The 16,465-nt window shown below is 41.1% G+C and overlaps 1 protein-coding gene across 2 annotated transcripts in view; it reads left to right on the top strand.

Moving 5' to 3' along the window:
- The first annotated feature begins 397 nt into the window (after window positions 1-397).
- The window catches only part of gpc1b (glypican 1b), a 123,543-nt gene continuing 107,475 nt past the window's right edge, over window positions 398-16,465 (top strand). The window contains exons 1-2 of one of the 2 annotated variants that reach the window (XM_010883160.5): window positions 398-640; window positions 748-1,277. In XM_010883160.5, the coding sequence (XP_010881462.1) occupies window positions 1,118-1,277 (160 nt within the window). In that variant the 5' untranslated portion in view covers window positions 398-640; window positions 748-1,117. Of the gene's footprint in view, window positions 641-747; window positions 1,278-2,994; window positions 3,320-16,465 lie in introns of those variants that run through there. The other variant, XM_013139221.4, reaches the window with a different exon arrangement.

A 16,465-nucleotide genomic window follows, 5' to 3' on the forward strand; every position in this document is an offset into this window, starting at 1 on the left:
GGGACGCAATCCAAAGGTGAATCGGTACCAAAAATAGTAGGCCTTGCCTACCGTACAAATATGGAAAGAATTAAGAATTAATTTTAAATAACTAATAATATCTTATACATAATTTCATTATTTTCATAATTTCATAAATCACCGTATTTCAATGTACAGCACCATTCACCATCTGTCTCTAACAAGTAAGCTTGCCTGTATTAAAAACATGAGTAATATGACAATATTGACAATACAAATGGTTAAGTGTTATTCTCATATAGATAAGGGTGAGGCTAATATTGTTTCGGGAGCTGGTTACATTTTGAGATACGAAACAAAACCAGTTGAAACCCATTGGCCTAACCATCTCAGAGCTAAGCCTCCTTGTCGCCCCCTCCAGCCTTGCTTAATAGTCGGGAGCCTGTAGCTCAAGCTAACCGGAATGAAGTCAGATGCGATCACTAGTCTGTTGGAAGCCACATCCTATACAGAAGGTCCGTCGCAGTCGCGAGCTAATGTCCTCCTGCAGTCCGTGCCACTTTCCGTCAGTCTCTGCCTCATCCTCATTCGACCGAGTGGCAGCGACTAGACAGCATCGCTACTGTGAACTGCTCCCATTTTACCTCGCGCTCCTTTAATGACAGGCCTGTCATCGCCGGTAATGCCATACAGAAACGTTATTTTCTGATAACGTTCACCTGTTTATTTGCTGTAATTTGTATATGCATATTTTGTCTGCTAAGTAATTGTATTGATTTCCTTCAGGTGACTGCACAGCGTTAACAGAACTGTCTTTCCGGAGGAGCAGAGAAATGTTGTGAAATTGATAGCCTACAGTGCATGTTTTATCTGCACTGCAACCAAAAGCCAGACGAGCTACCCTCAGGAAACGGTATTGCTCTCCTCCAAACACACACTCGTTCTCATTCCGTGAAGCGCTGTGCTGAGACGGGACGCAACGAACCTACAGGAGCCGTGAACAGCGACAGTAGCGAACCCAAACGCAACTGAGATTTGACAAACGGCTGCTATCAGGCAGCCGGAGTGGATGTCTCCCGTTGTTTAGGACTTAACAAAATAGCAAAACATCCCTGTCTCGGATTTGCACTTTGTTGTTTGGCGGTGATATAGTAGGATGGATTTCACGGTGGTTATGGCTGTGGTGCTTTGCGCCCTTACGGTCCCAGGATTCGGGGATACAGGGAGCGGAAAAGCTCAGAGTTGTTCGGATATCCGACAATTCTACAGCGGCAAAGGATTCAATCTGAACGGAGTGCCCCAGTCGGAAATATCAGGTAAGCATACTATATTATGATAATGCTGCTTTGCGCACATCATGGATATCATCATTGTTTTTGTGTAGGCTATGAAATAGATGGTTACTTTAACGCACCTGAACACCTTGATAACAGGCATTTCTGAATTGTTTATACAGTTCTGAGAAATAAACAGCATAGTATTAATCAAGGCTGCGACTTACCGTATTTTCGAACATGACCCCTTACTTTGGGATCCCCTGCAAATAGAATGGTGCGAATAGGTTCAACTAATATGTATTATGCTTCTGTATTCCTTGTCAACTGCCGAAGGTAGTTGTTCAATAGTGTGATGTGCGTTGGGATAATGAGCAGGTAGCTGATTGTTTGGCCTTTTGTGTAATCATATTGCTGTCTTGTATAGCCTATGCATAGACATAACACTAACTTAAGAACATTTAGACCTACTTAATTTATGAACATACATGCAGCCTTTAATTTTTGCTACAGTGCCTTTCCTGAAGTTGAAAGCCAGGTCGTGGTGTTAAAAGAGGTTATAATCACTAAGCCTTTTCTTGTTGACGTGTTATTGCAATTTATGTCATCAGCATGAAGGCTAGCCTACTTAAACCCAGCGGTGCTGATGCATATTCTACATGTCCGAGTGTCTGCTCTTCTCTCCCTCTCCAAGTCTAATAATTCCTATTGCAGTGAAACCGCAGACCTCTCTCTCTCTCTCTCTCTCTCTCTCTCTCTCTGTGTCTCTCTCTGTTTCTCTCTCTGTCTCGGTAAATCCCTGGAAACTCCAGATAGCCAGACGATCACTTGACCACCATTTTAACCATGCAAATAGGATGATGCACACGCACACACAACACACACTCACACACACAACACACACCCACAGAGTCTTCCGAAGTGTGGTGTCGGAGCTCTAGCTCTTTTCATAGGCACGGTCACAAGTCAGCATTCAACATGCCCAGAATACAGCACGGTGGAGCACAGCTGATTATATGTGTGCCTTCCCAGGAATTCACCATCCACTCCCGGCGTTCCAAACACCTCCCTATTCCCTACGGTCCCTGGTCCGAAATAGTGTATTTCTATTTAGGGGAAGGATTCTGTTTAGTACACACACATGGTGGTTGGTTTACCGCACTTGTCTCCGCAGTTTGCGCTATACAGTGAGAAACACCGTCATATACTGTAGTTACAGTATAACTGCCGGTCTGCTACAGGAGGTGGCCTGTGGTTCGATGTATGTTTTTATGCTCTAAATGCCGCGAGACAAAAGCGTAAAGAAGCCTAGTGACATGTCACTTTTTAAAGTGTACAGGAGATTGACTTAGTTTTCAACTGTTTCAATGCTATTATTCAAGCGGCGTTTAATAGGCCAGACATTCACAATAGTCTAATCAGCATGTGATTATGCAATGGATCATTTTCTAAGCAAACATTAAACACTATGCTCTATGCTTTTATAATACTGACGTTAATCGATTGCTAAATTGAGTCTCGATTGTAACTGCTAAAATTGCAAATGTGAAGAAATTTTAAAGGAACTGTATTAACGTTTGTTGAAGGGAGCGTAATTGGATGAAAGTGTCACTAGGCCATTCATCATAAACACAGGAGGTCCTGTTCCAATGGGGCTGTCCCAATCAAATTGATTACATATACGGTATAAATCAATGGACGGAATTAACACGCGGCCAGTCGCTGACAACCTCTTTTCTTCTAAATGTCTAATCCATAGGTCGATATCTTTCTTTTTTGGTGCTGTGGACCTGGTAGACTATGAGGAGAGACTGGCAGAGCTAGAAAACGTCAGAGAAACAGGACACAGATGAGTGATTGTGACAAGATACTAAACATTGGAGCGAATGAAAGATTGTGACAAGATGTAACATACTGAAATTTGAAAAACTGCAACACCGAGAGACGGTGTGACTGCGAGAGAAAGAGAAGAGGAACTACGAGAAAGACCGAAACAGAACTGAGAGATGGTATGACTGTGATAGAGAAGAGGAACTGCGAGAAAGACATATAACTCTCCCTCTCATATCTCTTCGTCCTCCGTGGTAAGACAAATGGCGCCTCAGCCTGGCATATTAAACAGCTCAGTGAAGTAGCCAATGTCTTCATCAACATAATCTCCAAATAAAACGACTCCCCATGGCGAATCTGCAGCAACATAATTACCGCATGGCTTGACGATTTAATTACGCCATGTCTTTCCGTATCTGTCATTTCGCCATGGCTCAACGTTTTAATTACACCATGTGGTCGCTTCAGCTGTCAGCCAAACTCTGCAAAAATTAAACAAAAATGTCTTAAGGTTAGAATTCAGGCTATGGATAGGGTTAAATCCAGAAACAATTTGTTGGTTAAATTTAGGTATTAATCCTGAATAGTTATGCTGGAAGGTAAAGTTGGGAATGGCTTAAAACAAACAATGAAGAAAAACGAATCCCCAAAACTGGACATGAACTGTCTAAACCAAATTTGGCCTTATCTCAATCTACAAGACTCTATGAAACAGCCACCCCACAAGTTGTTCCTAGTGGACAGTGTAGCTTATACATTACACCAGGCCAGGTACATGGTATGACCTGTCAGATTCTGGACAAGAATGTTTCTGGTTCATGAGAGACCAATATGTTGCATCTGACCTTTAACATTTTTGCCTGGGCATTCTTTTTCCCCCAGCAGCCACAGTTCCAACTATAGGTTTGATCAGTCAAATGTATTGTTCCTGGGCTGGCTCAAGGTCGCATGCCCAGTCCGTCATTGTAATTCATTCTGGATGAGAGAGGAGTGGACGGAAGAGCTGCTGGCTTGGTCTCAGTATTGTGAAATGGATGCCTTTGCTTGTTTATCATCATTAGGACATTGGTGTTTTTCCTGCTAAGGCCAGTGGGTGGGGACAGGGAAAACCAGGGGCCTTTATTCAGTAGCTTTGTATGTGCTTTGTTTGTGCTTAGACCTATCATGTGTTGCCAGATCAGTGATTGAGGAGGCAAGGACATAAGGAAAGGCAGATGGTCAAAACTGCTCTCCTGAGTTTTGACTGAAAGAGGCATTGTTACTTTGCAAATATTTCATGCTGTACGTAATGATGCATCAATGAATCATACTTTAGAAGGTACAGTATTTCCTGTGTATTTGGCCTACTGTGTAAGAAGGCAGTACAAATTGTAGGCAAATGAGTGTTCTGTTATTGATTTTTTTTCTTTGAGAAGATGACATATGTCATTGAGCAAACAGATTGACAGAAGGAGACTTCAGACCTTGCTTCCTCAAAGCGGACACTGGGTGCCTGGTCGATGTAGCTTGGCCTTCAGTTACCTCTGATATTTAAAGACTTTTGATGCGATGTCTCTTTGCTGTCTTCAACTGTTATCGTGCATTGACTGTGCCAATGTAGGTATTAGCGTAGCGCCTCTTGATTCTGAGTGTCCTTGCTGTTGGTAATGATGTGTTGTTGTACAAGTGCGACACGCATGTGCTGGTACAGGTAACGTTGGAATAAGAAAATGTGGACAGAGCATGTTAATAGGGTCTATGGTAACCACAATCTACCAGCACTGCTGCAACATGCCTTGGCATAGATTCAACAAGTGTTGGAAACTTTATTGGAGAGATTTAACTGGGAGTGTTTTTGTTGATGTTACTAGACAACCCTGTCTCAAGTGCCCACTCATCTTCATTCCATTTTCCAGGATTCAATAAAATAGAGCCTATAATCAGTAGAGTGAAATGCAGTTATCACTAATCTTAATGCTGATTTGGTATGTTAAAAGAAGCTCTTCTGTGCTGGAATGCTGTGGGGTGTTCTGGAGATATGAATGCAAAAATATAAATGCTTAGTACATTAGTTGGTTAGCCATGTACCCTTTAGTTTGTTGATTGGCTGACTCATCTTCCACAGAAGTATGACGCAGCTTTTGAAAGTTCTGAGAAGTCTGAGGATGAGTCAACATGTTTCTAATTTATATGAATTGAGAGGGTGTATACATATAAAAAATGAGATTTTCACTGGGCAGTTACTAGAAAACTAAAACATATTTTTGTTGTGCTACGTTTATCAGTGGTATTGTTGAATGCAGCGTTGTGTGGTCAGCTTCACAGCTGAGTAGCCATGCTGGTAGAGCATTGTGGGTAGTATGGATGCCAGCCAGAATGAGCTGACAACCAAAATCATTATGCGAATGGAAATGTGTCACAGTACTGTTTTGGCCAGTGGGACTGTGATTGACACGGGCTGTAGACCAATGATGTAATTAAGTCTGAAACAGAAACATTTTAGATGTTGTAATGAGATATTTTACTTCAAAGCCTGAGATAAATCTTAAACATCAGGTTTTTCATTGACTTTTGACAGAAAATAGTAGGTTTTTTATGTGTTTGCTGAGAGATTGCTGTTCAATCCTGTTCTTGGAGAGCTACAGTCCTGTAGGTTTTCTTTCCAACCCCAGTTGTTGCTAACCAGATTTGGCTTTTAATTCAGCTAATTATTAGAATCAGGTGTGCTAAATTAGGGTTGAGAGAAAACCTCTGGAATTAATTTGACATCCCTGGCTTAGAGGTTGCAATTTAATTTATTTGACTGAGACAGACACTTTTTTCCCTCCCTTTAATGCTGGTACAATATTGAGGACCAGCTGACAACTCAGCAAATGAACTACTGTGCTTTGATGAAAATGTTGATGCAAAATTCTCCAAAGTGGCAATACTTGCCTTGAAAACAGGCCCGCATTACAAACAAACCTAAATCAGTGAAACACCAACTGAAATTATTCCAAACCAACTTAACCAATTTGAGATCATTCATGAACCTAACACTTTTTATTTGGAGTGTACAATTTTTATTATTTTTTTCACTTCAATTTAACCTCATCACCAATATACATCTCCCCCTGTAAAAAGCTACCATTTGTTTTTCAAATCAAGTACTGTATCACTACCTTTTTTGTCTAGCTGGCAACTTATTAGCTTGATTATGTATTGTTGAAGAACATTTAAATTATATTTTAGTAAAAATATTGGGTATTCTAGCTTGCTATTGTTAAATCTTTTTAACTGTGTTATAAAAAAATTTGAGACAGATTTTGGGCTATGTAGGAGACTTTGATGCCTGTTAGATGAAGGGAGAAATGCTGTCTTTTGGTCTGTCTATCTGTCTGTTTGTCTGCCTCCCTGTCTGTCTGGCAAGAAATCGTTTAGCAGTTGAAAGTATGTGAGCCTGACTTGTGTGTGTTTGTTGTATGTGCGTGTGGGCGGGTGTGCGTCTGTCTCATCATAACTCCTCAGCAGTTGAAAGCCGGTGTTCCGCTGTGTGTTAGGGAGTGTGTGTTTCTGTGTGTGTGTGTGTATGTATTTTAACTGTCTGGTAGACGTGCTGGTGTTGTTTAAGAGCTGATGTCAGTAGCCCTTCCCTTGAAGCAGTAAGCCGTGATGGTGGGCCAGGAGCGTGAAACAGACCACCTTGTGTTTGATGTTTTCCAGAGGGGTATAGAGGTTAGGGAGCTCTGGTCTTCCCAGCTGAGGCCTGCACTGTGGGCAAGAGAAGATTGGCGAAAAAAGGGAAGGAAAAAAATAGCTTTGTGTAATGAAACCATGAGTAGTTGCATACAGCACATTTCTGATCTGTCGCCCAGTGGTAACATTCTCAGGCTCTATGCACATACGGGATGACCTGCCGGAGATCAGGGTTGGTTACCCATCTCCACACGATCTTCTCTTTATCCCAAAAAAAATCCTAAAATCTAAAATAGTGCATTGGATGTTTGAATGGTAGCCCAATGTATTTTCAATGAACAATGTTCTTTTAAACAGAGTGAAAGACCATCTGGTCTCCTCTCTGTCAGCGGGCATTTGACGATGCAAAGAGGCTGCTTACTACTGCTCCGGTGCTAGCTACCCCTTGCATGGATTTCCCTTTCACCTTGCAGGTTGGTGCTAGTCATGTGGGGTCCTGATGCAAGCAGATGTGAACATTGTTAAGGAGGCCTGTTCAACCGCTACCAGTTGAATTATTTTGTGGTGGGAAAAAATAGCTCTTGCTCACATATGGGTGCTACAACATTTTGAGGTGTATGTTGGGTCCGGGGTAGTGCCCATTGTGGTCTATACAGACCACAATCCTCTTACCTTTTTGAGGTCGATGATGTGTCCTAACCAGAAGTTAATGAAATAGTGCTTGTTTTTTGCAGGCTTTTCATCTGGATGTATGGCACATTAAGGGGACAGATAATGTTGTGGCTGATGTCCTTGTGTTGTTTTGTTTTATTTTGGCCTTCTTGCACCCATCCTACAACATACTACATGTAATATTGTTCATGCAAACCACTCACTCACACTACTGAGGTACTGATTTTCACACCCCACCCTTTATTTAGTTGTGAGTATTTATATTTAATATATAATATTTTGTTACCTGCCAACTTTTGGTCTCCCATTGCTTGTCACGGCATTGAGCCAGGTCGTGACATTTGACACCCCCAAAGTATTTTTCGTTTTATTTCAATATTGTTGTTCTTACGTAAGAGTTGTGGAAAGATTTTGGGTATGATTTCAATACGATAAACAACAGAAAGGTTGTTCAACATTACATAATGCATTTTGAGAAAACAGATAGGGGACAGCTGTTTCTAATTTTATGTTATTTAGCAAGGATAAATTACACAGTAAAAAATGCCACTGTTTTCAATGGAGTTTCAGGTAAATCAATGAATGTGCATGCATTCAGTATGGAGATGTAGGTATCCATTGTCGTTCCAGGCTGCCATAAAGTCCATAACAATACTACATTTAAATTTAGTATTTTTTTCATTTTAAATTCAATACTAAACAACATGTTGTCTTTTTATATCTAAATGAAATCCTACTCTAAATTAATTTCCCAGTCCCCCACAAAAAACATGCTCTGAATGGGCCAGAGTTAACATTATGTTGACAGCTAAAAATGCTGTTGTTATATGGCTGGACTGTTCACTCATATTCAAAACCCATGTCATCCACCTTGAGTCTAACTTAAATCTAGAATTGGTTTTCTTGTTTCTGCATTGAAGCATCCTTCAACTATTCTGCCATGTATACCCTTGTAAAAATGGACATCCTAGTAATTCTGCAGTATGGTGACAGTTAACTGGCTTGCCACTTAAAGGTTCTCAATATATTTGATATAATTTACCTCACTGCTATGTGCTTTGTTGCCAGCACTCCCTTCAACACTCACTGTGACCTTTTAGGGGAATTCCCCCTTTTCCTCAGGTAACTCCACAACACCTGCTATTCCAGTTGTATCATCCTCTTTGGTTGATATCTCACTCTTAACACCCCTAAAACCCACACTTCCTATGGTAATGACAGATTTCATGTCACCACCACCAATGATGAAGAATCAGCGCTTTCATAGCACCATAGCACCTTGTTTAGAAATGTACCAAGGTGCTATCTGCTATCTAATCAATATGGGTGTCAGTGTATATAGTGTCATTCTACAATTATGTTAATGTCTGCTGTAAATAATGTTTATTTGTATTCATATTTTTTACTTGATTTGTATGTTACTGTTTGTTGTCCTGTCTTCCCGCAATCGTATGCCTTTGATCAGGCAGAATGGGTTTCCAAGTTACCTACCTATTTGAATAACAGTGAAATTTAAACATTGAAAAGATGGTCCCAGAGTAACAGCAAGAAGCAGGTCTCCTCAGGGCATCTTGGTCTTCTCTGACCACTGTGGCATGGCCGCAGTTAGTTCACTGTCTACCTGATTTCTTTTCTCCTCTTCAAACTCCATTGGGTTGCCATCTGTTGTTAGAGGAGTTCAAACAGGTACTGTTATGCTCCAGGAGAACACATAAGCACACACACCCTCTCTCACACACACACACACACACACACACGTTAATTACAGTGGATATAAAAAGTCTACACACCCCTGTTAAAATGGTTCTTGTGATGTGAAAGAATGAGACAAAGATAAATCATGTCAGAACGTTTTCCACCTTTAATGTGACCTATAACGTGAACAATTCAATTGAAAAACAAACTGAAATCTTTAAGAAAAAAAAGAACTCACGATAATCTGGTTGCATAAGTGTGCACACCCTTAAACTAATACTTTGTTGTTTTATTACAGCACTCAATCTTTTTGTGTAGGAGTCTGTCTGCATAGCACATCTTGACGTGGCAATATTTGCCCACTCTTCTTTGAAAAAGCGCTCCAAATCTGTCAGATTCTAGCCCTAATGCCAAACCCCTGTTAGTCAAATTGTTTTGATTTAAAAACAGATTGGGGACTTTTTTATCTGACATATTTAGATAAAAAATACATAACCACACACATACAATGCAAAGACAACTGCAGGGACAAAGCAGTTCTGAGGATAGCTGGCCAACGTGGTCCATTATGTGTGTGTGTTTCTCCTGGGATAGCGATGTGCCTGGGCTCTGCTTCTGTCTCCAGAGGGCTCTGTCAAATGAGAGCTTGTGTCAGCCCTGCCCCCCTCTGCTAGAGATGCTTCTTGTGGGCATGCGTGTCACTGTTTGTCCACATGTCCAAGCCTGAATTTGTGTAAGCCCGCCAAGACAATCTTTTCTGCTTTTCTGGATCACATTCTCGCTCAAATGATTTACAGTCGAATATGTGACCTAAAGTGACAACAAGAAAACCATACGTCTTTTTTTGATTATCATTCTTAGACTGCCCTGGCATTTTGCCATATGCTCCGATCCTTAAATGTTGATCACTTCTAAACAACCCTGGGCGACCTACACTCAAAAGTAGCTCCGCCCACATTTAACCTTCAGGATACGGCGGCAACATCCTCTGGGGAAAATGTTGGCCCTGAAGGTTGCCGTGGAGGCCGCGGTGTTCTGCCTCAAACCAAGCTCTGAGTGGGGACACGCTGAAGGAGAAGCAGGTCCACTGAGATCGGAGGAGGGGGGCATGTCATTTGCAATCTTACACACATATCCGGTGTGACGGCGCCCATGAGGTGACTGATCAAGATGACCTGTCCTAGCTCGCCCAGTCACATGCAATGTCGTGTTTGATGGACCTCCTTTGGATTATGGCAGCCCCTCAGGAGAAAGGGAAACAATGAAAAAGACAGAAAGGTTATGGATTATTGTTCTAATAATGTTGACCATATTCATTATTATTCATTTATAATGAATTATATAATTTAAATTAAGTTATATTATGAATTCCTTATTATTTCCTAGAATTTGCCTTGGCAGTATGTACGGTAGAAAATCGTGGTGATAAATGCAATTCCAGTTGAATTGAGAGTAAGAGAGGAAATAAACATTTTGTTAATGAATGCTGCATCCCTCTTCTGGGTTTAATAACTTTAAATTAATCAAAGTTAATGAGCAAAAAGAGAGAATGAGGAAAAAAAGTGAATGCTAGTCAAAACTACTAAATAGCAGAAAATATGTTTAATAGGTTATAATATTTGGTTGCAGTCATAGCACTGGCAACATTTCATGTCATGGCTCTGAAATAAAGCTTTCCAAAACAGCCACTCAAGTATAAAACAACAAAGATAAAAGTCGAACGGAGTGCTTATTAGAAATACAGAAAGTGCACAGGATGCGAATGGAAAATTACCAGTGTTCACAACAGCAGTGTAGCTGGAATGTGGATGAATGTGTGTGAACATTAAGTGCAGGTATGAGAGAGAGAAAAGGATCAGCAGTGTGAATTTCTGTGCGAGTGTGCAAAGGAGCTCAGAAGAGTTGGAGCCCATCTGTGTCCAAGGTAGATAAAGTTTTACACTGATGGCCTAAAGTTTGAAGCCTTTTCGGAGTCTCTATGTTCTCATAATGATACTCAACCTTACCTGCTAATCAGCCCATGGCTCAGGTTGACGAGATCCATAGTTGAAGACACTCTTTCTGGCTTTTCTGCGGCGCCGCTTGCAGCAGGTGGGGCTTTGTCAGCTTCAGTCGGCTGAAGGCATTTTGACTACCAGAGGACCCCTCACCAGACGTGAATGAAGCTTGAGAGTATGCTTCGAACTTCAGCTGCCCGAGGTTGCTATGGTGCGATTGGTCTGCGTTGGTGCGATTGGTCTGTTTTCAGGTCCTTGGTGCTGAAGGCAGTGGAAAGTGAAGCATATGACCAACTGCCCTGTAGGGGTCGCACAGTCTCTGTTCCATCTAATGAAGTCCGTGAACAGCATCTGCGTTGTTGTTTTTGCGCTTTTGGGGGAGGGGTTGTGTATCAGGCACTCATCCAGAGACCTGACCAATTCCCTGTGGGCAGTGTCATTGTCGAGATCTGACCTGCCGATGTTGTTCATCATACTGGATTATTGAGTTTGAGCTGCATGTTGCCATCCAGTCATGGGTGAACAGTGAGCTCAGGGGTCCCTATGTTGAATGTGACAGTCAACATCCCTGTTGATCTGCTCATGCTCTGGGAACTATACTGGCGATGCCGTCCGGGCTACGAGCCTTGCAAAGGTTAAAGTGCTTGAAAGTCCAACTTAGACTTTAAAATATGTTGTAGTCTGACATCCCTGCCGCGTTCTTCTCATGTCTGACCCACTAAATTGTGATTGCAATAGGTCCATATACTGACCTTTTGCCTTCTGACCTTTGGATTACTTTGCTAAGGTCACAGCTATTCTGTTTGTATTCAGATATATCATCAGTTGACTTTGCACTTGTTTTTTTTTAGTAGATACTGACAGTGATGAAGGTTTCCGATTGTACTATGTTTTAACAGTAACTATAGGAGACCACCACCTCAATACAGTTCTTGTTGATCGTGGTTAAGTAGGGGTATCGATGATCTCCCCAGGGACCCCCCTTAACATTTTTCAGTCCACCCAGTCAAAACAGTCCTCTGACATATGTTCCACTTGCTCAGACCAACGCCGTACAGTTTTTACCACTTGCTCTTCTTGCTTTAGTTTTTTCATGTAGGGATGTGTAGTGGAACTGTGGTCTCTCTTGTCGATCGGGGGATCGGGGAGGGCCTCGTAGCAGTTCTGATATTGAGTAAAGCAGTCATCAAAGGTTTTCACAGAGCATTTTGAAAAGGAAAGCCTTGGTGAGATTTAAATTCTCTGTCTACCGCAACAGGGAACACGGTTTCGATTAAATTTCAGAGTTCTGTGTGATTTCTCAAGTGCGCAACTTGGTAATAGCTCTGGGAGAGAAACTAGATCGAGAGAATGGCTTATGGAAATTCCTGAGATTTAACAAGGTAATTTAATTTTGAGGTATTCCATGTGTGGATATCGAAATATTTGACGCTCCTATGCGTTAGGTTAATCAAATCATGAGCTATTTGCCATAAAACAAACTCCAACCCTCTTACTGTTGATGGAGAACCTGGAGAAAGTTGGTTTGACTGAGAAAGATTCTGTTAAGCAGGAGATCTTCACCCTGAGTTTGTCAACTGCAGTGTTGGAAAACAGTGCCTCCAAGTGAATAGGCTGTGAGTAGACACCATCTTGTTGATTGACAAAAAGACAGAAAAAAAATTTGACCGAAAGATTAAAAAAAACATAAAGCGTGACAGAGAGAACATAGAATAGTCTCTCTTTCCCTATATTTGTATAAGGTCTGTGTGATCTGATTACTCTAGTGATAGCTGACAGGATGACTGAGTGTGCATGTGCTGCAACCGACTCTTTACATGGTTAGTTGTCAGCTTCGCACTACAGACCTCTCGTAGAGCTATCTGTCCAAGGGCTACCCTTCTGAGACCTCTCGTAGAGCTATCTGTCCAAGGGCTAACCTTCTTCACCTCCTTTTTTGTCTCTCTCCTGCCATCTCCCCTCTTTGGTTTGCAATACTCTAGAGACATTCTGTTGTTCTGCTGCCTCTGCTTTCTTGCCCTGCACAGGTCCTAACTCTCTGTCTCTCTGCTCATCCCATGTTCCCTCTCCAATATATACTGAATGAGATTGTAGTTAATTGTTCTGGGTGTAATAATGTTGTCTGTGTGATTGATGATCTATCAATTTCTTTCTTTTGTTTGAACCTGGCTGGAAACAGGTCTGTATTGAGCACCTATGTCCTAGATCACACATGGTCCTAGATCAGCACTCCTATGATAGCTTATTTCTTTTTCAATAGTCTAGTCGGCTTGTGTGACGTAATAAGGTCTATCTATGCAGCTACATCTATATATATATATATATATATATATATATATATATATATATATATATATCAGTATATTATTCATTCATCCTTATCCAGGAAGTCTAGACCTGTATCCTTATCCAGGAAGTCTAGACCTGTATCCTTATCCAGGAAGTCTAGACCTGTATCCTTATCCAGGAAGTCTAGACTGGAGGGAATGCCTACTCTGGTCTTCTACCTTGATTGAGTTCACAGGTACCCAAGATACCAAGAGGAGTCGCTAGAGTGCAGCGAGGCAAGTCATTCTATTAGTAACCTCCCAACCCCAAACATTGCTGTCCAATTACACTGCTCTTTGCCGGACCTTTGTGCTAATCCGCAAGAAGGATTCAAACCCTGATCTCCCAGTGGTGCAGCTAACGGCAAGGCAGTGATTTTTTTCACCCTGCCATTAAGGGGCCCCTGGATTATTATTTTTCACAATATATAATATAATTTTGACAATATCTCAATATCATTAGTTTGCTTCTTTGCTGTACCTGAGCCAAGTGTTTTTTCTTTATAGATAGTTCTGCATCTTGTTTTTAAATAGTGCATCAATTTGTCTTTAAGCATAATTTTCCTGACTGATCAAAACCCATTTTCCTATAATGCTCTCTTGCCCCTCTCTAGCAACATAATGTATACGATGAGCAATATTTTTAGAACATCAGAATGCCATGAAATCACAGTGTTGACTGTCAGTAGAATCTTAATAATGTCATAAAGCGATACTCTTGGCAGTTTCCTGAACTGCACTTATTTTCAGGAGAAGTGACCAAAAACACGCTTGCACGTCCCTCTCCTTAATTTCAAATGGTTTCACAAACCCTCCTAATTAAGCCTCTACAGACATCCATATGTTTTCCCTCTGTCGCTTCGGAGGCGCTGGGGAACTGGTGTATATGCTTTTGCAGTTGGCAGACGAGGAACATACAGTACTAGCTTTCTCCAGAGAGAGTTCAGTTTGAGGAGGGGGAATAACGGAGAGCAAAATCTCTCTAAGGGCCACAGTAGACCGCAGGGTCATCCATCCCCCATTACAACGGGGTACATAATGCTCAATTAGGGCTACCAAGTAGGGCTGCGCACTGCAGCATTTGGGCTACAAAGGACTGAACACAACTGTTGTGGCGAGATAATCAAGTGTTTTTTTGTGAAATACACATTGGTGCATGCTTGCATTCAAATGAGCACACACACTTCTCCTTCATAAACAGTCATTTCTACTCATTTCTGTTTACCTGCATAGCCCATCCATCATTTCCCTCTCCACCCCCTTATTTCCACTGTCTATATTTAACTCTTGGGAGCGAACACCACATTGAGTTATAATCACAGGGGCGAAATGTAGCCTAAGTGGTCAGAGTCTCTGGTTCATACTCTGTGTTAATATGAAAAATTAGACAATGGCCTCGTTTCACATGAATAAATAGGATATCACTGACAGCTATTTATTGGCCTTGTCATTTTTTGAAACATCTGTGCATAAGGATTGCTGGTTATTATACCTGATAGCGGGTTACTATCCAGTTATCTGGTCCAGAACATCTCTCATCAGCTTGGAACCCAGAACTTAAGTCTTGCATAATGGGTCAGATGTTCAGTTTGAAGCAGACGTTCTAGATCCATTCTATATGTTTAATGATTTGAGATGGAACAAAGAGCTTCTGCCTCTCTCTACAATTTACCATGAAGTCTATGGGCAAAATCCCCTCTCCCCCTTCCAAAATGTGTTGTAAACACTTTTTCCCCAATGACCCGGAGTGAATGCTGCCAATTAATACACACATGTTTACTGTCTATCCACAAGAGGTTACCTAAAGGTGAACAAATTGTAATGGCATATTTTTAAGCAATATCTTTTGCTTGCCCATTTTCCATAAAATGAAATGAAATCCTACATTTTCCAACAGTTTCTTATAACGGCAGTCCCCCACTATTTTTAGAACCCAGAACTGTGACCTATGTAGATATAGTCTTACAATGTCATTCTACTGTGCTGTTTGTCAGATTGGGCTTTTTTGCAGTATGAGCAATTTGATTTGTAATGCGTGTCATTAGCAGGACCCTGGACTGAGCAGCTGTCCCTTATAGTCTCTCCCATATCCATTTGGTGTGGTTGAGATGAGACATGGCCCTAGACACAATTACATGTGACAAAATTGAGAAAGTGAGAGAAAATTGTGTAAAATTCAAATGAAAACATACATTAAAATGTTGTTTCGATAAGTTTGGTATTGGGGGTGGGCACAAATAGTCTACCTGCGAAAATGGGAGGTCCACAGAAATTCTGTTGGCCATAAGTAGGTACCTACTGAAAAAGCTAGAACAGCCGTTATCTTGGACCCAAGTCCTAACCCAATCTTTCTTTCTTTATTTAGTCTTGGTGATCACTCTCATTCACAACTTCTCTATAACAGGTTATTAGGACCGTTGCACTTTTGTCATATTAGTGTGTTCAATTCAACTATGAGGTAGGTATTAAGAGAACACAAAAATGACTTACTGGCCATAAAAAGGGTTAATGAAAGGAACATAAATTGTGATTTGTGGGTTTCCGGGTATTGGTTTGAGGGGTCCTCGATACGTAACTGTGGGCCATGAGGGCCTGTCTGTCCGGCTCTCCCTCAGCCACTGCACCATTATCTGGAAAATGAGGCGAAAAGATTGCTGACAGAATACGGCACAGGAACATTAAGTACAGACAGATAGAAAATTGACTATTTAAACATGAGGCCACAATTTGTCTTCAAAAACAAAAATATAAAATTATGGAAATTGAAAGCAATTTTCTTTAATGTGTCACTTTCTTTAATGCTCTCTTTATTCTCCATCCCTTTAAAAAAATATAATAATTATAAATGGTTTGGCTTTTTACATTCTCAATCTCAATTGGTCTCTCCTTAACATATTATACAAACTATGGAGCTGGGTCTTTGAAGGCCTGTGACTTGCTAGACAGGGTGTTAGTTAATTTAAGTCTTATCTTTCTCATCTCAATCTCTTATGTATAGTCACTGAGGAAAACCTTGTAAATAAATGGTTTTTTTCAACGTATCGTCAGCAGAGAA

The sequence above is a fragment of the Esox lucius genome, chromosome 3 (assembly GCF_011004845.1).
Source record: "Esox lucius isolate fEsoLuc1 chromosome 3, fEsoLuc1.pri, whole genome shotgun sequence".
Lineage (NCBI taxonomy): Eukaryota > Metazoa > Chordata > Actinopteri > Esociformes > Esocidae > Esox > Esox lucius.